General features: G+C 41.7%; 1 protein-coding gene across 10 annotated transcripts in view; it reads left to right on the top strand.

The window, feature by feature from the left end:
- Window positions 1-6,961: 6,961 nt before the first annotated feature.
- Window positions 6,962-22,980, top strand: part of KIAA1109 (KIAA1109 ortholog) — an 87,304-nt gene continuing 71,285 nt past the window's right edge. For all 10 annotated transcript variants that reach the window (XM_038134405.1, XM_038134406.1, XM_038134412.1 and 7 more), the window contains exons 1-5: window positions 6,962-7,108; window positions 14,684-14,813; window positions 17,565-17,681; window positions 19,079-19,157; window positions 19,797-19,861. In XM_038134405.1, the coding sequence (XP_037990333.1) occupies window positions 14,717-14,813; window positions 17,565-17,681; window positions 19,079-19,157; window positions 19,797-19,861 (358 nt within the window). In that variant the 5' untranslated portion in view covers window positions 6,962-7,108; window positions 14,684-14,716. The remainder of the gene's footprint in view (window positions 7,109-14,683; window positions 14,814-17,564; window positions 17,682-19,078; window positions 19,158-19,796; window positions 19,862-22,980) is intronic.

Raw genomic sequence — 22,980 nt, 5'->3', positions numbered from 1 at the left:
CTCCATCCTTTTCACTTTTAAACCAAAAAAATGAACAAGTAATGAAAGGAATAAACTCCCACAAAGTCTCAGTATGGCCCTGCCACACAGCAGTCATTGAGACACCAAGGGAAAAGTAGCTTCTCCAACAAAAACGCTGGAGGAGGTTTAAAAGAAATGTAGGTGGATATTTGCTATTAAAAAAGGCTTATTGTACAGAGCTGGTATTAAACATGGGGTGATACCCCTGTGTCTGTCTTTGTACACCCAAACTTCAAGTCTGTGGGAATTTCCAAAGTGCAAGGAACATGGAATATAAGCCAGAATTATTTGTAAACATGGGATAGCTGAGATTTATATAACAGGCTACTGCAGATTTATGAATCCAGGAAAGGAAATAATTACAAAGGAAATTAAAGTTAAAAATAGTCACGAACCACCAAAAAGAATGTGCTTCTACCTCTTTCTCTGGCAATAGAGTGTAACACCCACTTGCTGTGTGGCAGTTCATTCTTCTAGATAATTAGTAGTGCCAGGAATGGGGTCTCCAGTTTAAAAAAGAAACTTTACTTGGTAAATACTTCTCATTATATGTTCAAAATGGGTTTTAGATTGCCTAGACAAAAGGCTTATACTATATGCCTATACATCTAGCACAAAAAGTCTAATAATAGTGTGTTTCAGTATAATGCACTTCTTTTGAGAGCCGGAATAACTAAAAATAAGAGAAATGTTAAAGCCTAAAGCTAACCTACCATCTGACGCCATTTATCACCAGCAGAACAGCTTAAAACGCAGTGTGTGAAATGTAAGATATGAACACTGGAGGAATGGACACAGCTGCTTCTAGTTACCCTGCAGATAACTATTTATAGGGCTGGAGATACACAATAAAATCCAGTATAAATCAAGAATGCAACTGGCCAGAAACAAGATGAGGAGAAAGAGCTCTACACTGCTGGATATTGCTGTCACCTGAGGTGCATATAGTGGCACTGGGGCCATGTCAGGGAGCTGGGAGGATGTCCAGGGTCTTTAGGGGCATCCAAATACTGCCCTGAAGCCAGGCACAGGTTTTTAGTGGGTTTAGTGAACTGATTATAGCAAAACACAACAGCATCCATTTTCTTAAGAGTAAGGAAGTTATAATCCATGCCAAAAAAATCCATACTAAGAAAAGGAAGCAGTAGCACAATTAAGCTTCACATGTGCACATCCAGCAAGTGATGTGGGGTAGAAAGGTGGGATTTTAAAATAATTTTGTGAAAAAAAAAAACATGTGCAGGTGCAACACAAGGACATTCAAGTGTGTTTTATGGACTGCCAAGATACAGCAATGGGATCTTGTGGAATCCCTACATGTTAGCTTGTTTTCATCTGTCATTTTCTGAAATTAAAAGTACCAGTTTTTCACAGAAATAGGATGCTTAGTGCTGTCTGAAAACACTTTTGAAAGATGAATTTTAGCAAGTTTTTGGTTTCTACAAGCTATACCCTGGGCTTGCTGAAATCACTGTTAATTTTGTGTGTTTGATGCCTGTTTCTTCACAGGATAATCTATGTCCAATAGGTCTGAATGAGAGGCACAAGAACAGTCCTGAGGATCTGGCTAAATAACACTCGTACCTCAAATGCAGATTTTATTATCAGTGTTGGTTTACACTCACACTCATTAATTAGACCAGAAGGAAAGAGTTTATGAAATTTATAGTTTGAAGAAACTAATAAAAATTAACATGTTTTGTTAGTATTCTCATATTCTACTATGACTGCTGATCAAAGTGAAAATGATATTGCTTCGTTTAGAGGAACAGCATATCCTTTATGTAAGGTAAGTTATATTTTCCTTTGCATTTTGTTTAGGGATTGAATAAAGAATATCTAGATCTTTCTATATTTTTCTTATATTCACATAAGATCTGGGTGCACAGATCTAGACAACAGTAAATTATTCATGGAGCAAGGATGATTTCCTCAGTTAAGGAACCTGTTTGAGAATCAGTTTTTGGGTGCACCATGGATTGGGGAACTCCTTTGGAAGACAGGCAATGTTCAGTGCAACTCCTTGAATAAATATGCTTTGGAAGTTAAAAAGACACTGAGTACTGAAAGGTCAAGTATGGAATAAATTAATTCTGTAATTGATAACAAGCGACTTCCAGCTCTGGCAAATTATGTACTTAAAACAAATTATTAATATTTGTTTGTTTTCTGAACTAAGTGTCTGTGATTTTATCCTCAGATGAAAAGAACCAAGGAATTTAAGATTTTGCCCTGAAGTTAATGGATGTGGGTGTTTTGACCCAGCAGCTTCTGGTTTGTTGAAGTGAGTTTTTGCAATGTTGTGAATATTTTGCATAAGGAATATTTATATTTCTTTATCTCTAAGCTCGGTGATTGTTTGTTTTCAATGTGATCTAGAATGAACTCTTATAGTAAATGCTGATGTTATTTAGAGGAAGCATAAATCAACCATTGATATCCTCACAGCTCCAGCAACTTCAAACCCCTCACTGAAGCAGAGCTGAAGACAGAATAAAGTTTCACAATACACAGAGTGGCAGTAATGTGCTTTTCTCTTTCCTATTTATTTGCAATTGTTGTCTCAGCTGGGAGCAAGAGGGAAATATTTGGAATTCTGAGTTGATTACCATGCTGCTCTTGGTCCACCGAAGGTGTGAGATGCCCATGTCTGCACACTGCAGCCTCCTTTGATACCAAACACAGCATCAGGAAAACAATTCCCTGATATTCTTAGAGAACTCCCTGCAAGAGGATTGCCTGACAGGGGCTTTTCAATCTGATAAGACTATGGAAGGGCTCTTTACAGCCTCCTGATTAAATGAATTGTCTCCTCAAGTAACTGATGCCACTGAATCAGCTTCCAGCTCCACGATGGTGAATGCCTCGTTCTGCTTACTGGGCTTGTTGCAGGATTTTTCGAGGGGTCATACCTGTGAGTGTCATTTAATGTCAATTGGGCGGTGGCTGCTCCATTCCCCTGGAAAATGCCAAGGCTGCCCTACCAAGGTAAATGGCTTAAGTCCCAGAAAAGACTATGAATATTCATAGTAATATTTTTTGCTTTTGTTAAATAGTATCAAGTACCCAGCAGCTTTCTGGTTCTGTCTAAATAAATTCTGGCAGCCTCAACGTCAGCTTTTCTTTGACCCTTGGATGGCATCACCCAAAGATAAAGCAATGGGCTAAATGACTTGGGAGCTTTTAGAACAGTGTTCAGAGAAGCATCTTCCACTGCAAAGCAGAAGAGGCATAAATAATTCAAAGACAGCACTTTTACTCAACTACTCATGTTTGCTTACGAAGAAAGTCTTGGAATTTCAGGCATGAAAATAAACATACTGAGGTGAATGGTAATGCCACCCAATGTAAAACAAGTTAAAGCATAGAGGATGTAATTTTCCTTAACTTGAAAGTTATATAATGAGACAACATTTGTAAAATCTCTTTCCAGTTGCCATGCTAATAACTAAAGATGCAACATCATATCTGGGAAAAATTAAGGATGAAATAGTCTCTGTTTTATGGACCATGACAAAAATTTGGTCAAGATTGAAAAGTTATACCCTAGAGACAATATTCAAGCCTGGGCCATTGGTGCTCTGTGCATATACAAAACACCATCAGAAGCTGCCAGCTTTGCCCCAAAAAGGAAATGAACATCTGGTATGTTACAGAGCAGACAGGGGTGAAACAACACTTTGATTTAGCCCAAGCCTGCAAATTGTGAATCTACATATTACAGTAATTTTGTTACTCTGCATTTCAGGTATTGAAGTGTGTTGCAGTGCATTATATTTCACCTGTTAATCTCAAGCTGCCCCGAGAATGGCTCAGTGTGTCAGGAGAGGCTCTCCTGGTGCTTCAGATCTGAGTCATCAAGTGGGTTACAGAAGACAAAGGTAATTAATCAATTCATTTCTCCTATGACATGAGCTTTTAGGTTTGTGTGGCTAGTGTATCTTGAAGCTTTGATTATTAGTTTACCCTTTTAAAAGTAATTTCTACAAATGAATTTCAAATGTCAGATATATTTTATTGTCTGGAATCAGCGCACAGAAGGAAGGGCTGAGAAAAGCGATTTGGCATCATTCCTTATTGGAAAGAAAATGAGGAAAAACTCCTTTAAGAAGAGAGAGAATGAAAAGAAAGCAGGGGGAAAACATCAGGAGCTAATTTGTAGACACTCCCCCAAAAGGTCATGGGAGGCAATGGAAGGAATGAAACTGGTGATGGAAATCAGCATCAGAGGCAAACATCCCAAAAATGCAATCTTCCAAAAAGCAGCAGGCAATCAGGCAGGGGTGCTGTGAGAATCCACAAAGCTCACGTCAGCACTAACCTACAGCAGCCACCACCAGTCCCTGTCACACCCAGGCAACACCCCTGCTTCCAGGGAGCTGCACTCAGGGGTCAGAAACTTGCACATAACACCAAGAGGCTGCCTAAAAAGAGAAAATCCTGGCACCCATTTTCCACGGTCCCAGGCTGGGATGCAGTGACTCACTGCATCGTCCATGTGCAAGGCATGGTGAGAGCCTGAGAAGAACCAATTTCCTTGAACTGAGCAAAATGATGCTGAAAAAATAATGCTCAGGCGTAAAAATAGAGGGATCAGAAAACAGAACAAATCTAAATCTAAAAATTATATGAATTGTTGGCAGTAATTGCTAAAACTACTCTTTATTACTGGTTTTGGAAATAGTTGTTATTCTTGCTGCATTAACAAAGGAAGGAATAAAGACAGAGAAAACTACAGTGCTGCTGGCTGTCCTAAGGCAAAGTGAAGCTATTAAATCCCAGGTTACAAATACACACAGGGGCTCATTTTTTAGATCAGCATTTTGGACTTAAGCTGACCTCTGCTTAAAAATACTGTGTGGAATAACTTCTGCACTTGATTTTATCTGTTGCACAAGTAGAGTTAAAGCCTCTCCATTTCCTGCCCACCAATGGAATTGGAACAAGGCCCAGAGTTTTGGCTATCCTGGCTTTTCTATTTCAAATCTGGTAACTTTAAGTTGTGGTATTACACTAAGAATAGAAATAATTTCTCTCTCTGCCTTATTTTGGTTGTTCTGGGACACATTCTGCCCTGTATTGATAAGAGTTTAAAAATAAGTCTAGTCAAACATAAAAATATTTTTGTGAGAAGAAAGTGCACGTTTCTTTTATAGAGAATGTTAATATTAGTGTCCTTTAGAAAACAAATAAGTTCAGAGGTGTAGAGGGGTAAATATTTTTCCTCGTGTTAATTCCGTATTTCAGTTTACCAGCCAGGCCTGCATCAGCATTAAAGCTTCAACCTCCATCTCTTACAGCAGGCACAGGACTACCTTCCCCAAGTTCTAATGATAGCTTTGAGGTAAAATTTCTTTGTGTAATTTATCTGCACGGACCTCGTTAAAGCCTTCAGGTACCATGTGGATAAAATCATTTGGAAGAGCCTCCCAAGACTCCATCCCTTTGGCACAGCAGACCACGGAAGAGTGCTGGAGTGCACCAGCAGGGAAGGAGGTGGAAAGGGGGCCTTCAATGTGAATACCAGGACTACTTAAACAATATTTTTCTTACTATGCTTAGTATGATGGGAATGTAATAGACAACAGCGAGAACAAACCTCGTTAGGTAACGCTGGCTTTGATTCTGATTCTGGTTCATCTGCTGGGTGGAGGATGCCTGGAGCTGCTCTGAGCTCAGCTCTGTCCAGCAGGGTGCTGGAGGCAGCTGGGGTCAGGGTTCACCTGTGGCTTGTGGCACTGCTCAAGGGATAATCCTGCCGGTGCCTTTCTGTGCCAGGTTAAGAGCTCCTGCAAGGCCCCCGGGGGCATCCATGCCCTTGTGCAGTGAGCGGGCTCATGCTCGTTGTTTGCTGATCCAGCTGAAAGTTGGCTCTGCAGGGAAAACCATGCGGAATGCTGGAGCAGACACGAGCCAGGAGGCAGGAACACGTGGCTCACAGAGAGGAGCCACGAGCCCTCTGCTCAGCTGGGCTCAGTTTCACTTTGGCCTGAGCAAATCCAGGCAGCCCACGGACAGGTCTCACTGTCAGCCCAGTGAGAGCAGCACCGTGGCCTAGGGAATCTGTGTTTCTCACCCACACGATTTATTTTGCAGGTACCAGGGGGTACAACCAGCCTTCTCCAGGTGCCCAAGGATGGGTATCCCTCAGGAGACATGGTGTGGTGGGATTGAGGGAATGTGCAGCTCAGCACCAGTGTTGACAATGTGCAAGGACCTCATGGAAAAAGGTACACACACACAGTCACTGTTTTGGTTTCCTCTAGCGTGCTATGCAAGGCTGGAGGATGCACGCCTGGGTGATTTTAAAGAAATCTAGGTGTTTTATCATGTCTGGGTGATTATAAAGAAATGTGTGTACTTATATTTGGCTACAGCTGGCAGTCACATCACGGCCACATGTGTTCAAAAAAAGTCTGAAAATTCACTTTTTATCTGGCGTCGGGGGGCCAGCTTTCTTCACCTGCTCCGGAGGGCACAACGAACGGGCGGGAAAACGAACAGCCCGTTACCGGGCGGCTCGGCCAACAATCCCCTCCGGTGCCTCGCAGTTAAGCGCAGCGAGGACAAGGGCGAGCGGCAGGTGCCGCGGGCGCGCAGGCGCTCGCTCCGCCAGCCGCTGCCGGGCGGGCAGTACCCCTTCTCCCGACGTAACGGGCAGCCAACCGCGCCGGGGGCAGGATCCATTAGCGAGACTCCAATCTGGGGGCCGTGAGCCCGCCGGCCCCGCAAGGTACCGGCTCCGGCCACGCCCGCGGCCCCGGGCGCGCCGCGCACATCTGGCGGCTCCAGCTGTGCCCGCGCCTGCGCGCGCCGCGGAGGGGCGGGCGCGGCTCCCCGCGCACACACACACATACACACAGGGCAGGCACCGCCCCTCGCCATTGGCGGAGCGGCGCCTCGGTCCCGCCCCCGCGGGGGGCGGACGGTCTCGCCATTGGTCGCGCGGACCGGCGGCGCCTCTCGGTTGGCTGGGGCGGCGCCGTGGGCGGGGCCGCGCCTTCACCGTGAGGTGCGGGAGGGCCCCGGCTGCCGCCGCCGCCGCCGGTTCCGGGTCCGCGGGGGAGACGCCGCGGAGGGCGATGGCGTAAGTGCGGGGGGGAGAGCCGGGACCGGGCTGCGCTCCGCTCCCCACCGGGGTGGGCCCGGCGCGCAGGGGTCGGCCCCGCCGCTCGCCCTGGGCCTGCCGGGAGCACGCAGCCGCCCCCGCGCCGGGAGGAGCCGCGGTTCGGCGCGGGGCTCTGCCGGGCCGGGACGGGGAGGAGGCCTGATGCCTGTCGTTCCGCCCCGCAGGGCGGTGTGGTGACCCTCGGTGCCGGTCCCGCTGTGCTTGCCGTGGTCCCGGCCGCTCCGCGGGGGTGCGGTGCCAGAAGCCCCTCCGGTGTCGCGGATTCAGCGTTTTCCCTTTGGCGTGGAGTAACGCCGTGCAGAAAGGCTGTGAGGCCAGGGGGCGGGAGCTCAGGCGTCTCCGGTTGTGCTTGGCCTGCGAGGGAAGTTTCCCGGTGCTGGTCCCTGGACGGTGAAAGGCGGTGTCTGCCAGTGCCTCTGGTCCTGAGAGGGTTTAACACACACACACAGTGATTTAACACGACGTGCACCTGCTTTTTGGTGTGTCTGAAGCTGTAGTGGTAATGATACGTAATGGTGTTATGATAAGGTACTTGCACTTTGCATTCTCAATAAAAAACCCGATGTGGTTACCAATGTGAAGTGTACATAACAGATATAATACGTAACATGACCCTGATATGGTGGAGGTGTGTTTTGAAGGTGGTCATGTAGCAAATACCCCGATCACAATCTCTGTCTGGGCTGGTTTCCCATCCTAAGACACATCTCCAGAGCACCTTTCGCTCAACTTTGTGAAAACTTCCCAAGTTGGCAGTTTGCTGCAACGTGTAACTTTATCAGGTTTAATATAGAAAAGGCCACAGTTGTCACCATGTGAGTTCTTCTGTTGTGTCACTTAATCCAGTAATTCTGCTTTTCTGGCTTGTTCTTTTTGTTGTGGCCGTGCAGGGCTTTTTCTCCCCCCCTCTGTGTAGTGAGCAGCTAAACAGTGGGGCCAGAAATTTTGGCAACTGAGAAGAAAAAGTGGAGGGGAGGAGGGAGTATTCCTCTTGTTTGATAAAGTATGTTAATAGGTTATTCAAACAGCCATTGATAAAAACAGTATTGAGCATCCACTTAGGCAGTTGGCTCTGAATGGACAGTCGGGGATGTTTGTTTAGGGTCATGGCCTGAGTTTGCACATTCTGGCAGTGGTCATGAGTAGCTTTTGCTCGTGGTGGATAGTCTGGTCTCATTCTGTGAAGGTATGGACACATTTAAGGAGATCTTATGCTTGTTAGTGGCGTGGTGAAGTCACTCACCCTTTTGGGAATGCTGTTAGAGAACTTTGGCATGTGAAATGTGCATCAGCTGCTGTTTGGTGATTGCTCTTTTGCACCATTTTATCCAGTGGGAAATAGGCAAGAGGTTAGTTAATGCTTTTGGTTAGCAGCGTGCAGAGTTGCCACATGTTACTGTGACATGTAATAGCTTCTCCTAGTCTCTTCTTATCTCCTCACATAACTTATGCTAGCACTTGTTGCTGCACCAAAATCTTTGTGGTGACTCCAGGCTGGGGTGAACCTAAAGGTAGCTCCCTTAAGGATGATGAGGAGACTGACTCTTAGTTTGATTTATGGCAAAGACTTCCTCTTTCCCCAAATTGTGGTGTTGTGTCAAAAGAGAAGTTTAGAGGAAGTATACTTCTGGAGAAAATCACAGGTGTGGAGTAGATGGCTTAGTTTTACAGAGTATTTCAAATGTACAGTGTTGTACTCAAATTTAAAAAGGGGAGGAAAAACAAGTTAAGTTATTGCCTTGTTGTTAAGACCAACAGCAAAGGCCCCAAAGGCAATATTTTCATTTTTCCCTCTAAGCTGAGGAATGGGCATGAGGGAAATTATTTATTTCTACTGTTGTAAGCCTTTAGGGTCCACTGCTTCTGGGTTTGGGGTTTTTTGGGGTTTTTTTTTTGTTTTTTTTTTTTTTTTGGTTTTGTCTTATTTTTTCCTCTGCAGCATCAAAGCCTGGCAATGTAAGCAGGAAAAGAACCAGCTCCCCTGAAGAAGTCTGGGAGGCAAGGTTAAGAAGTGTATTTTTACTTCTAAGCAGTTAAATGAAAAATCATCCCAATTCAACCAGGGATTCCTAGGCTAGCAGTGGAAGTACTGTGTGTTGGTTGCCATAGCAGGAGTTTGTCTTTGATCTCTTTCCTGGGAAAACTCATGTCATGTACTGTTAAAAACAGATAAATAAAAGCTACCACTTGTGCTGTGAAACTCTGTCTCATTGGGTAGGCTATTGTGAGCATGATTTTTATCTTGTATCTTACTGTTCCTTTGAGTATGCTTTAATTTTGATTTAATTAATTTTGAAGTAGACCTGTTATTTGCTAAGCTACTGTAGTGCAAATTTTGTTTGACTAAGGCTGTCCACACACCGGCTCAACCAGGTGTGGCTCTGCTGGGCTTTGCTTTCAGTGCAGCTGCTTCTGCTGGGGGTTGTAGCAGGATTTCATTAGTGTAATTAAAGCTCTAGTTTATTTTGTTTAAAGTTTACCGCTAGTGGGACTTGAAGCACGGGCAGACAGGGAGGGAAATAGACCTGAATCTTTGCTGTTTTCCTAAAAAAGCTCAGAGCTAGTTTTAACTGGGTACCAGGTATGAAGGCAATGCTATTTGCCCTGTGGCAGAACTGCTCTGTGGGTGCTGTCACTTCCCTTGTTTTTTTGTTTTTTTTTTTTTGGTTTTGTGTTTTTGTTTTGTTTTCTTTTTTTGGGGGGGTTTTTTGAGAACACCTTTCCTTCTCTTCCTTCCTCTTTCCTTTGCTTGCTGACTGAAGAGTAGCTGAGTTTCCTAAGCTGTGCTGGGATGGGTTTGAAGTGTTTGACCTAGATGGAGAGTTTTGGGACAGGCGCCAAGGTTAGCACCTTTTTGTTTTGTGAGATGTGTTTAATGTGCCTCTGGGTGCTGACAGTGTAAGAATATCCTGAGAGGAAAATTGTGTCTGTGTTTGTGAGCCTCCTTTATTATATCATTTACTTATCTAAACCACTGATTTCATAGCACAAGTGCTGGAGACCCCCTGAAAGGCAGTGATGGAGTGGGTAGTGCAAAAAATACCTTTTCTTTCCTTTAAAGAGCTGCCTTAGGTATGGCTTCATTTTTGAGATGAGGCATCCAGACATGTCATCTACATGCATTTATTGACACCAGGGGGATTTGCCTCCTGTCATTTCATGTGTCACTTTGGGTGTAATTGTAACTCCACTGATTAGTAATTGCTGTAGAAGGTGGGAGAATCCTCGGAATGACAGTTAACCTCTAATAACACCAATTAACATGTATTCGATAAGCACTTGATTTCTGTGAAGATCTGAAGGATATGTCTGGCAAATTTAAACTCCTGGTTTATTCCCCCTGAGAATTCCAGCAGTAATAAGAGAATTGGCCGTGTCCATTACTTCCCTACCCACTTCATGACCATATAAAAGTATTTCTTCTCAATATAAAATGCCAGTTTTCCCCTCACCTTTGGACACCCCTTTTATTCAGCTGTCTCTACAAGGGCGTGCCAGGAAAATGACTTTACAAAGGATGTGGTGAACAGACATTTCTTTATCTTTCTCCTCTTCTTGCCCAGCTCAAGACTCCCATCACCCTAATGCTCGCAGGCACTGAGTAAAACATTTGTTGCCTTTGTGCTCAGCTGTAGGTGCAGGACAGACCTTTTCCAGGTGGGTGCAGCCGTCCCTGCCAAGTGGCTGTGCTCTGGTCACCGAGTTTCTGGTTTCTCTCCTGCCAGCTCTTGCATAGATGCATGCCTCCTGTAAATTTTTAATGACTTAGCTCAAGCAGAGGTTTGTTCTTGGTGTTGAGTTAATTTGCCAGGCTGAGGTTAAAACGAGTTTACCTATCTGATGTGATTGGAATGAGTTTATAAGTATTAGGAGCAGCTGCTTTTGAGTATTTGGCATTTTAGGGATGGAATATTTGCGGTGAAAATTGGTTCAGGCTTGCAATGTTGGAAGCAGGCTGAAAAAGAAGTGCATCCCCCCAGGATTATAACTTCCCTTGCATCTTTTTAGTACTGTGAAGAATGGATTATGTGTGACACAAGTACTTAAAATTCAGTTTTTAAAGTCTGTTCAGTGTGTGTTTTTGCTATAAAGACAGCCTGGCTGACCATGAGGTGCGACTTCACAGTGAAATCAAGCCCTCATATTCTTAAGGCAGTCCAGTGCCTGCCTTGAGCCTGCTAAGCGCTCCAGACGTGCATAACCTGAAAAGCAGGCCCCTAGTATTTCAGTTTGGGCATCATAAATGAGGGATTTGGCCTTTATCTCTCCTTGCTTCAGATATTCATTTGGAGAAAGACAACTACATGATGCCCTAAAGGACTGCTGTGAAGATAAAATATGAGTATCAGTGTTCTGTCACCTCAGTGCCACAGAATATTTCTTTTCTCCTGTCTTCTTCCCGGGAGAAAACTAATACGTTTTGTTTTTATGAACATGGTATGCCGTAAATGAGAGCCACAAGTGACATCATGAATAGTAAAAATGTTTTTAAAAAATTAGGCCAGGAGGAAGGAAAATAAATCCAAACACTTATCATGGTTTTGGACTGTATTTCAGCATGCTGACTGAGCTGTTCGTCACAGAACAGCAGAGACCTTGAGAGAAGATGATAAATAAATGCAGAGATACAAATATGAAGTTCTGGGTTTCTGTTCCTCTTTGTTACGTTTTCTTATGTGTGTTTGCATGGTTGGCAAGAGTCAGCTTCACACCCTCGGGTCTTGCCATTCTGAGAGTAGTTCCTTGTGGAGTTTACTTCAGAGAATACAGTAGGCAGTATGAAAGAACATTCCAGGCTCAGCAGCCTATGGATCACTGTTCATGGAGAGCGCAGCAGTTTGCTCTGATGGCCAAGTTGAGGTTGCACTCAGGAGTAAACGTAGCGGAGTGTGGGCAGTGAGAGGCCTGCAGGATTCCGAGCTGTGGTTACAGTGTATAGGGCCTGGAAGAGGAAGGCTGCAGGGACCAGGATTTAAACCCATGGTTACAGTGTGTAGGGGCTGGAAGGTGCAGGACTGTGGACAGAAAGAAATGCCGGTTACTGAAAGTAGCAAATGTCTGTTCTGAAAAGACTGCATCCCTTCCTCTAAGCTATCCTGATCGTGCAGATCTTTCCCCTTCATCCTCTGGGCCTTATAAATGCACGAGGACATCATGAGCAGTGTGTATTCCTTAAGTCTCTGCTTGTATCCCTTTTTTATTACAGTAATTATTAATCTAAGTGGATCAAGCACCTGATTGCTCTGAGAGCTGTGTCGAGAGCTCACATCCAGTTTAGGTGTTGCTGCTGGCTGGTTTTGGGTGGTTACACTTGTATTGCCAGCATCCTTCCTCAAGGAACTTGATCAAGGGCAAAGACTACCCCAACAAAAGAAAAAAAAAAAAAAAAAAAAAACCAAAACAAACAAAAAACCAAATCAGTGGGCCAGGGTGTTAAAGGATCATCTTTGAAGCTCCAATATGTTGTATTGACACATGATGAGTGATAGGGAATTCCTCAATTTATTTGCATGCAGGCAGGAAATGTATCCCAGAAAAAAACTGAAAGTATGTCCGGTTTATGATTATGAATAATGATGACCAAAAAAAATTAACACTGTCTTTATTTAGGTAGCTAAGTCTCAAGATTAAATACTTTGAGTCTCCAAGTGGTCTTGCCCCTGTCCTATTTAATGATTTTTAGTCATGTTTCAGTACAGTGTAATTTTGGGTGGTAATTTCTTAGGAAAAAGCCATGGTTTACTTCCTTGATAAGATAAATATTGGTGGTTGAGGCAATAGATAAGACAGTCCTCACCTACTGACAACATTTCCATGGTGATCTTGGTCACAAGAGAGTGACCCTGTTGTTCTTTGGTGAGAAAGGGAGAGGCCAAGTTCTCCCATCCTTTTATGCTGGAAGTGTTGATTTGGCTTTCTCTCTTTACCCTGTGATTCAGGGGTTAAAGGCTCCCGGAGGCTGCCTGCAGAGGCATCATCTGCTCCATCATACAAACTGACATGTGGCTTTTTTATTAAGGTACTGTGGATGTCTTAAAGCAAATCACAGTGCCATTATGTGATTTAATTTGCTGTTCTGAAGTCCCTTCTAAAACAACAGCTCCTTTCTTAGTCTGTGTGCATGTGTGTGATGTTTATTCCTCTTATTCCTTCCCCTTGTAGGGGAGTAAGTTGGTAGCTTTTTTATCATCCCTGCTGGAAACTGGTGTTGGTTCATTGTGTTTCTTTGTTGTTTCTTTTTTTTCTGTTTGCTGATTTCATGTTACTTCCTTCCCATTCTATTCCTTCTTGCAGAAGGGGTAATGAAGAAATTATTAACCCTTATTCTTGGGACTGTACTCCTATTGTTTTTCTAAACACAGGCTCTTGGTTCAGGGTACAACAGGAGAAACAAGTGCATTAAAGGCAGTTTCCCCCCATCTTCTCAGTTAAAATAATGAGAGTAGTTTGAGTATTAAAGGGAAAAAAAAAGATGAATTGCTACATTTGCTGCTAACATTTGCAAATACTAATTATTCAAAGCTGTTATGCTGAAAAATTTAGGACTCATCAATATCAGTTTTATGTTCTAGAGCCCTTGATGGAGAAACCAACAGAGACTTGATAAGAAAAGGGAATAAAGTCTACTCATATTTTTTGAGGAGTGAATACTGTCAGGAAGACAGGCTGCCAGGAGCTGGAAGGTGTTAGAAAATAAAAAAAGAAGCAGAATTAATGCTTCTTTTTTTGTAAAAAGATTTGACAGATAACATCCAAAGACTTCATATGAAGACTTCATATGAAACCAATGCAACACAAATACTGCTGTGTAATTACAGATGTTACTGAGTTGAGCAACTCCCTGCTAATTACATTTAATTAACATAAACCCAGTTGCAAGGTGATTTATGGGTGATTTGAAGAAGTGTGTAAGATCAGAAGGACTGGTTTTCTGTTCTCTATGACAGATCAACCAGATAGTAAGTTTTAACAGAATGATGTGAATTCATCCTTGAGCAGAATCATGGACACAGCAGATCAGGGGGTTTTGGGAATTTTCTGTAACTCCTAGAAGTGTCTCCTTTAGCTTTTCCTTCTGCAAAGGCAGGGGTTTAGTCTCATGTTGTATTTTTGCATGTCAGTAAGCTTAATACAGCCTCATTTTTACTTGTGTGTTCAGTTGCCTTTTGACGTACTGCTGTGGCACAACAGTTTTAGACATTTATTTGCTTTTGTATGCTGAACAGGACATCCATGGTACTAAATTTGGAGAGCATATTTTGGTATTTTGTTGATCTGTAGTTTGTTTGGGGCAGTCTTGTGCTAGGAAGCTGTTCCAGCAGAGATGAGTGCAAGTGTTTCTGGAGCTCTGGAGTAGAAGAGGAGGTAGCTGAAAATCATGGAGTTGTTATTGAGGGAATAAAACAAGTACATCTGTATTTGTGTGAAACAGACTGATGGAGATGATTTAAGGCGGTACATAGTCCATTTTTTTCAAACTGTACTTTGCTTATTACTCATTTTGGTTTTGGAATGGTTTTCTTTTTCTTTCAGTTCTATAGGTGCTGGTGCAAAAACAGCGTAGCAATGGATCAAAGAAAAAATGATAGTTTTGTCCCAAGTATCACGCAGCTGGAAGATTTCCTGACAGAGCATGACTCCAACGTGGTTTGGCTGTTAGTAGGTAAGGTTAACTCTTTTGTTTTGGTTAAATTTGTTCTGTGATACCATAGCAAAGGATTAGCATGACAGTCGGCCACAACAACTTCCAATATGTGCCTACCTGCCATTTAATCTGGTGTGGTTTGGAAAGTGATCTAAGGACTATTGTGTTTAATGACACAGCTTCCTGACTAAATTGTGTTCCACAATGAGCCTTTAAGCCAAGCTGTCATTTCATCAGTTATGAGCTGGGTCTGTAAACATGCCTGATTTAGGTACGCTGATTTTTTAAAATTTTATTATTTTTTTTTTTTTTTACTACTGGTGGTGCTGCTTATATTAGTGTAGGCATTTTCATTCATCTATAAGCAAGTGGCTCAAGCACAGCAAAATAAATATGAAGTTGTACTCAGGCCCATGTAACAATACTGAAAGTGTGAAATGAATTCAGACTTTTCCAAAGGTAGATAATGCCTGCTTTCCAGCCTTGACTCTTGGACTTGGAGTGAGGGGCAACACAGGATCAACAACTTTATTTTTTCACTTTCACTTCTGACAAGTTAAAGTCTATTGGCTCTTGACATACAGGAATTATTTTTCAGTAGGCCAAATTAAATAGAAAGCACATAGGTAAATTATTTGAGGGTGCTTACTGTTTGTTATCTGTTTCACTTTTAGTGTGTTGAAATGGGAAGTTTGTATTCAGCACAGAGTTCTCACTGTAGTGAAGATGAAAATAGGGGGAGTCACTGGTAGTGGCTCATGTTAAAACATGGAACAGATGCAAATAGATCTGAAAATTTTGTCTTCAAAAGCTTTGACTTGCTTCCTGTTACGAGGTTTGGATAGAAACACATTTGAGAGATGTTTATTAGTTGACCCAGTTTCAACCAGCCTTTCCTCCTTGGCTTTTATCTGCTGACCTATGGCATCCTGTTATAAGGGAACATAAAAAGATATCAGTGTTTTCCTCTCCTGAATGCTGAAATAGCTAACTACTGGTCTCACTAAAAGGTGATCAATTCCAGAAATGAACATGCTCCTCCAAGAGCCGTTGCTCACTTCTGGAATAATTTCTAAAAATCACACACAGTAAAACTTTGGAAATGCAATTTCCAAAACTTGGTTTCAGTGAAGAGGCTTTAAAAATCAAGAATATAATAATGAAATTAATGAAGTTTATGGGATTTGGTGAAGGAAAAGGCTACATTTTGTGACAGATGTGAGTCTAGTGCTCAAGGCAATGGATCAGGACTGTCAAGTGCACTGGTTTCCCGATTTTTGTCAGTATTGTTTCACCTTGAGAGGGCACCTTCTTGACTGCTGCCATCTAGCAGTGTCTAGTTGAACTTTAACCTCAAATTAAACTCTGTGGACCCTCAGAGTGAGTCATCCCACCTTTCTCCCTCCCCACAGAGGACCAGCCGGGAGGAGCTTACTCACCTGAAAGTGGGGGAGGTGAGCACTGTCCTTGGAGTGTGCCTGCCCTCAATGCCAGCTGGAGTTTCTTTCCTGGGGTGTAGATTCCACCCTCCCTGCTCTTTCCTGTGTGATCACCCACACAGATTTGGTTTGTTTAACTTGTCAAGCAGCTTATTGCCCAAGGGTATGAGCCGCTTGAATTGTGGTCACGCTGGATCCATTTTCTAGTAAGGAATTTACATAAGTCATGGGAGTCATTTTCACCTTCTCTTTCAATGAAGTGTTGTAATGAAGCAGTGGAGTATCCCACTGAAGAAAATAAAGAAACAGTGAAAGAACAGGTAGTTTTTGTCAATTTTTTCAAACTTTTTTTGAGTAATTATCTGAACTCTTCAAAGTTCAGGCGCCATGCTCTTATGCATTTCTGCACTTTAGATTTTCCATTAAAAATTCCATTTTTAGTGTAAATAAAAGATTCTTTTATGAAGTTCATGTTTTTTCCCTATTCTGCTTTGGGTGAAACAGAATGGTAATTATCAGTAAGCTGAATTAGAACTAGTCCATTCCTTGGCATTGCCATTCCTTTTGGGTTTGTCCTTCTGGAAGCTTAGAGAACCCTTGTAATTAGAAATAGGTTACTAGCTCTTAATCAACTGAAGTAAAAATTACTTTGGGGATTAGCAGACCTAATTTTTTTTTATTTTAAAAACCTGTTTCTCATTGGATTGCTATTTCCTTTTTTCCCTATCAAATTACATGCTTGAACTGTTGAGGTATTTCTGCTAACCCAAGGGCTGGTACATTTCTCTCAGGAGGTAGCATCGTAGGATATGGTTTTGTATAAGATCATGTTTCCTGTGATAATATATGAAAGACTAGAAATTTAAGTTACAGTTCGCAATTTGGAGGAGAGTAGGGAAGGTATATAGTATGACTTTGGTGGTGTTGGGGTTTTTTAGGATGTTCTGACGTCTATGTGGGACAATGTATGTTACAATTCAGTTTATAAAATCCAACTTCTTAGATGGTAAGTGATGTAATGAAATAATGTGATGCCTTCCTCAGGTCCTCTGGGAGGACAGGATTGTTGTTTTTTTTTTTATATTGGGGAATGGAAGAGCAATGAAGATTCTATATTTCTCTGGACTTCCCATTTCCCCTTTTCTCCCCCATCTCTTCACACCCTTCTCACACCATCTCTCTGAAAACACCCATTAAAGTGTCCCATCAGTTTCAAATTTTTTGGAGAGCAGGAAGAACACTGCTAAGACTCGTAGTCCTAATAGGTAAGGTTTTTATCTGGGTCAGTGTTCTTTAAAAAATGCTTTAATTCATTGTAATCTTTCAACAGCAACAATATTGTCCTGTGGATGGATTATCTACCTAACTTACTATAATTCCCGGAACATTGGACTCATTTTAACGCTGGTTCTTAACAGATTATATAAACATGGCTACATCCATATTGGTAAGTTATGATTAATGTAATGCCACTCTTTGTCTGCTGCTGTTTATCATACCTCAGTTTGCTAAAAACTTGATGTAAATTCAATGTTCCTTTGTTAGAGTGATTTGAAAACATGCAGTGGATTCAAAGCAGAGACTCAAGCATTAAGTCCCCATGCCAGCACTGCCCTTGCTTTCTAAATAAGCTGTCAGAACAACTAATCACAGGTTGATCCATACTGGGACTATGATATGTAGAATTGATACTGGCTGGAACATTTTGCATCAAAATCCATTAACTTTTTATTAAAATATTTTAAACTTTTTTCAATAAAACAGGTCAGTACAAATCACTTGGGCACTCACCCATTTACAAAAATATCCGATGCTGAGTCACAGAGGGCTGTAGCCCACAACCTCACTGATCACACTTCTAATTTTCTTTCACTTGTTCCTCTGCCTTCCTCTGTCTGCTTCACAGAACAGCAATGACTTCAGCTCTGGACTTTTTCTGCAACTATACCTCATAAATGTAGTGAAAACTTAAAACCAAAAAAATCCCACTCACACTTGGCCTGCCACAGACACCCTTGCAATTCAGTTGCTGATATCCTCAAGAACCTAAGTATTTGGTATTCCAAGCCACCTTCAAATCCAGCTTTTTTGAAGAGCAAAATAGATGAAATACTTACTGGTTGCTACTTGATCTATAGGCTTTTATTAAAATTTCTCTGTGAAATTGCCATTAAGTAAGGACAGCTGATATGGCTGGCCAAATATGTGGTATTCTTGAACCTCATCAGTAAGTAGAACATAATGTTAATTAAATCCCATGATTTACATCTTGGTTTCAGTTGTTTCATGTTGATTTCGGTGTGGTTTTTTTTTTTTTTTTTAATGATGGTGTACTTTCTGTGAGTGAGGTGAAAAGCCTTAGGAAAAATCTGGGCTGTTGCATTACCTGCTGGTCTTTTCATACTTATTAATCCTTCTTGATGAAAACATAATTTGTTGTAATAATTGGACCAAAATCCTTACAGCCATTTAAAATTTTTAAAAACAGTCCATCAGGAATATTTGTTCCTCTGATTATGGTCTTGCACACAATGTCCTGAGACTCTAAATGTTCAAAACAGCTTTTCTAAGTCTTTTGAGATTTGCACGGCACCTGGATATTTCTGAGTGACTCATGTACCTCAGGGGCTTGATTGCATTGTTGGGTGGTGCCAAACCCAGCATCCCTTGGTTGTGCACTTTGCCTTCTGTGTTCTGAATCTCTGACTTGCCTTCAGAAAAGGAACTCAAGATACCCAGTTAACCCATTTCAGATAATTGAATGCTGTATTCTCTCTGTTCACAAAATCAACAGCTTTAGGGTAATAGGTAATAAGCTTTTTTTTTTTTTTTTAATATAATTAGGTTCCTTTTCATTTTCCGTGCTGTCTGGAAAAGTCATGGTGCGTGAAATCTATTTCATCACAGAGGACATGTCCATCAGGTACAGATTTCCAAGGGAGTCCTCCTTCTAAATAAGTACTTTAAATATAGGTCTAAATAGCACAAATCAAAATGTAGTTTTCCAAATGAGCAGTGTATTTATAAGTGTTAGACTGTCTCTTTTGGTGCTGGTATTTAACACTCCTATATACTTGGGCGCTCATTTGCTGCTTTAGCCTTATCATTTGGAAGTGAGTGCTGGATAAGATGGTAGTTGTCCTACCATCTTATATTTGTCAAATAAACCACTTGGGAGTGTGAAGGAGAACTGTGTTTTCATTTATGTCTTTGACTCCTTCGTGCTCTTGCTCTTAAATCTGGAAGATTCACGTTGGCCAAGTAGCTGGCGTTTACTTACTGGGATTCAGGATAATTTGTTTTGTGAACAGCACGCCAGCAAATAGTTTGTAGCTTTGATTCTTGCTGGTAGAATTGGAAAGATTTGAGGAGGCAATGGATATGGGGTTTTATATAAGCTTCAGCTAAAGCAGGAATTGTGTAGTACACCGTGTGCTGTAATGCCTTGTGCTTTCATGTTGCTTGCAGACTGCCTCAGCTGCAGGTCTCTGCACAAATTGCTTGTAGGATGTTGGAATGTTGCTCTCTCAACTTCTGTTTTATTCCAATTTATTTGATTTAGAATTCAAGATGGATTTATCATTTTTCGCTGGTGGAAGATGTACAACCCTAAGCAGAAGCAGCACGGTAGGTTTCCCAAAAAGGTTTCTAAGTCTAAATTTACAAGTAGCCTACATAAACTCGCTTCTTTTGCACAATCACAGGCATGCAATTGCTTTGTTAATATGTACCTGAAGTACTCTGGATCCTCAGAAGGTATGGATTTGTTCACTGGTTGCAGAGGAGATGAAATAAATACAGGATTCATTATCGGGGACATGAACCCTTCCTGACACAAACCATTAATCTTAATATTAGCCTTCATTAGCTGGAGTCCAAACATAATTGTCTCTATATTGAAGTTGATAACTATGATGAATAGAGATGTCTCATGTTCTGCAAGTGATTTTAGTTTCTGAGTTTCACTGAGTGTTGTGCTTTCAGTATTTCAGCTGAAGTGTTTCGGTAAGGGATGTCCTTTAGTATTTAACAAACCTGTGTCTTGATGACATCTGTGGTTACAGAAGTGGGGAAGTATAAAAAAAATTCATTTTTCTTCCTTATCTCTGGCTGAAGATGGATGATTAACACAGATGCAAGAGATTAATTCTATCTGCAGAGAACACAGAGAGAAAGCATAAGTAGCCTAGGGCTGTGTGCTTAATCATTTATAGGATTAGAATCTTGTTGGATGAGACTAGGGTCCTGCTTCTCTTGACTTTTGGAGCCATTGCAGCTCCATTGCTTATTCAAGGAGATTTGGAAATGTCAGCTATCTACAGCTGAGTACTCTAATTGAGAAGGTCATTGAACTTTGGAGGGTTTTTTTTTCCCACCTTGCCTTTGAAAGTGGCTTCTGCTGGTGTGAAGCCTCTCGGACTTGTCAGCAAGCTCATGGAGCTGTTGCTGTGTCAGACCAGCTCAGCAGTGGCAGCAGTACTGCATGCAAAATCAGTCAGGTGAATGTGAGACGCCACTGTGGGCAGTGATATGAGCTTGGAAGAGTGCTCATTTCTGTTTACTGGGGCCCTGCTCACCCTCTGAGGTGATAAGGCACAATTCAAATTCACTATACAGTAAAAAAGTCATTCAAGAAGTGGAACCCAGTCTTAGAGTTAATTAGATTTTGCCAACCACGGGTTACTGGGTTTTCATAGGATTGTCTTCATCTGCTAGCTAAAACATATTTTTCTAGTGGCTCAGAAAATGAAAAAATGAATTGAATTCAGTGCAGTGAAGATGGTTGCCTGTCCTCTATGGTGACATTTTTGCTTGGCAATATTGTAAGGGTTTAATGTTTCCTGCTGGCATTTAAGGCCACGTGATTAGTGGACAATAATGCAAGTAAACCACAGAAGTTAGAGGTGTCCAGGTCTGACAAAAAAAGTAATGTGACTAAAATGCTGTTTAAGTGTTAAGTCAGGTTTTGTATATGCTTGGGAAATGGAAGTGGTTTAGGAACAAAAGGTGAAGGATCATGTTGTGGGTAGGGCACACCCCAATGACTTGGCTTAGGTGCCAAAGCCCATTATCAATTTTCATGTTGTGAAACAATCTGGTAGTTACTTGTACATAACCTACATAAATGTTTCTTTGAATCATTTAGTATCATAACATTCAGATTTGCTTGTCTCTTTTTCCTTACCCCCTTTTTTTTTTTTTCCAGAAGTGTTTTAGCCAACCAAATTCATGTGTGGAGGTCAACCCTTATTTTTGTTGTTAGGAAAAAGAGATACTTGTCTCTTTAAATCCCCTTTAAATAAATGAATTAGTACATATGATTTCATTTAGTAAATCAAGTCTAATGCTTGCATCCAGGAATTGACAAATTACATTTATTTGTGTTCTTGATGCTGCTGAGATCTCCCGGGCGAGCAATTGTGTGTCCCGATCTTTGTCCATGTCATTCTTTGCCTGACTCTTATTGATGCAAGTTAAGGCAACAAATGGGTTTGATGGTGCTTTTATGAAAACAGGAAGGAACTGAAGCTGGCTCATTAACTTTGCTGTGTCTCCTGTTCAAGAAAATGGTGATGTCCATGTGTTCTGGAAACTCACTTCCTATGTGTATATATTTTTATAATTATATGGAAATTTCTGGGTCTTTAGGTGTGATGGGGAAAAGTGGCTTGTTGCTGGGACAGTGTTGCAGAGATGAGTGATTTTGAAGGACAGACGGGTTTTTTATCAGATTGGGTGCATTTAATCAAGCAGATGTCTCTAAACCTTGGATCTTGTGCATCTGCATTTCTTCCTTTGACCCTGACCACAAATGTTTGCTCCGAGTTTTAATTTCTCGTGTCTTTGGGAAATGCTTGCCTTCAGTTTGTACCCCTTGAGTTACAGCTTGGGGACTGCTGCAATAACCATTGATTCTTCAGCTGCCTGAAGTCTGTTTGACTTAGAAAGACCAGATGAGGTTTTTAGAGCAGCTCAGGTCTCTTGAGTCAATGTGTAATGGGCACTCTTTCAACTGGGTAATTAGGGGGAAGTGGTGCGAGCTTTTCCCTCACATTAACTGCATAATTAGGTCACACTTTCTGAGGCAAAAGTATGTCAAAGTATGTCACAATCAGCTCTCTATATGATCAGCAGATGTTAAAACAGGTTTCAAGGATCAGAGAGCCAAGCTGATATAATAGTTGAAATCTTAAATTTGTGAGAATGCTGACTGGTTGTGCAAAATGAGGATGATCCTGTTAGTTCTGCATGTTAATGTTTTCTGTTTCTCTGTAACAGAAAGCTTTTTCCCACTTCAGGCATGCTGTACCAGGGAGCTTGGCTAGAAAACCTTTTGAGTTTTGAGATGGAGTTGCTCTTAGTGATGTCTGTGCTAAAAAGCTGAAATTTTCACTGAGGCTTCTATTCTATACATCAAGAGGGATATTTGTTTGTTTGTTTTCATACATGAGACAGAAAAACTTCATTTACCATTTTGTGCGGTTTCTGGATTTATTTTTGGACTGTGAACTAGGGGTGAAATGCCTTTCACATTTAATATTTTGTATGCAGCTGTCTTATTTGCCACGTTTTAGTGATTTGCTTAGAATGCTGTAATTATTTTGTGGGGTTTTTACTGCTTTTTAATATGTACTTCAGCAGCTGTTCAGTGCTGTGTGGATTGGTTTTGCAAAATGTGCATATTTGAGAAACTGTAAATATTCCAAGGGAATGTTGAAATAGAATCAGAACCTCTTTTCCTACTA

Source organism: Motacilla alba, chromosome 4 (genome assembly GCF_015832195.1).
Source record: "Motacilla alba alba isolate MOTALB_02 chromosome 4, Motacilla_alba_V1.0_pri, whole genome shotgun sequence".
Taxonomy (NCBI): domain Eukaryota; kingdom Metazoa; phylum Chordata; class Aves; order Passeriformes; family Motacillidae; genus Motacilla; species Motacilla alba.
Note: the sequence above shows the minus strand (reverse complement) of the source record. Positions and strands in the feature narration are given on the sequence as shown.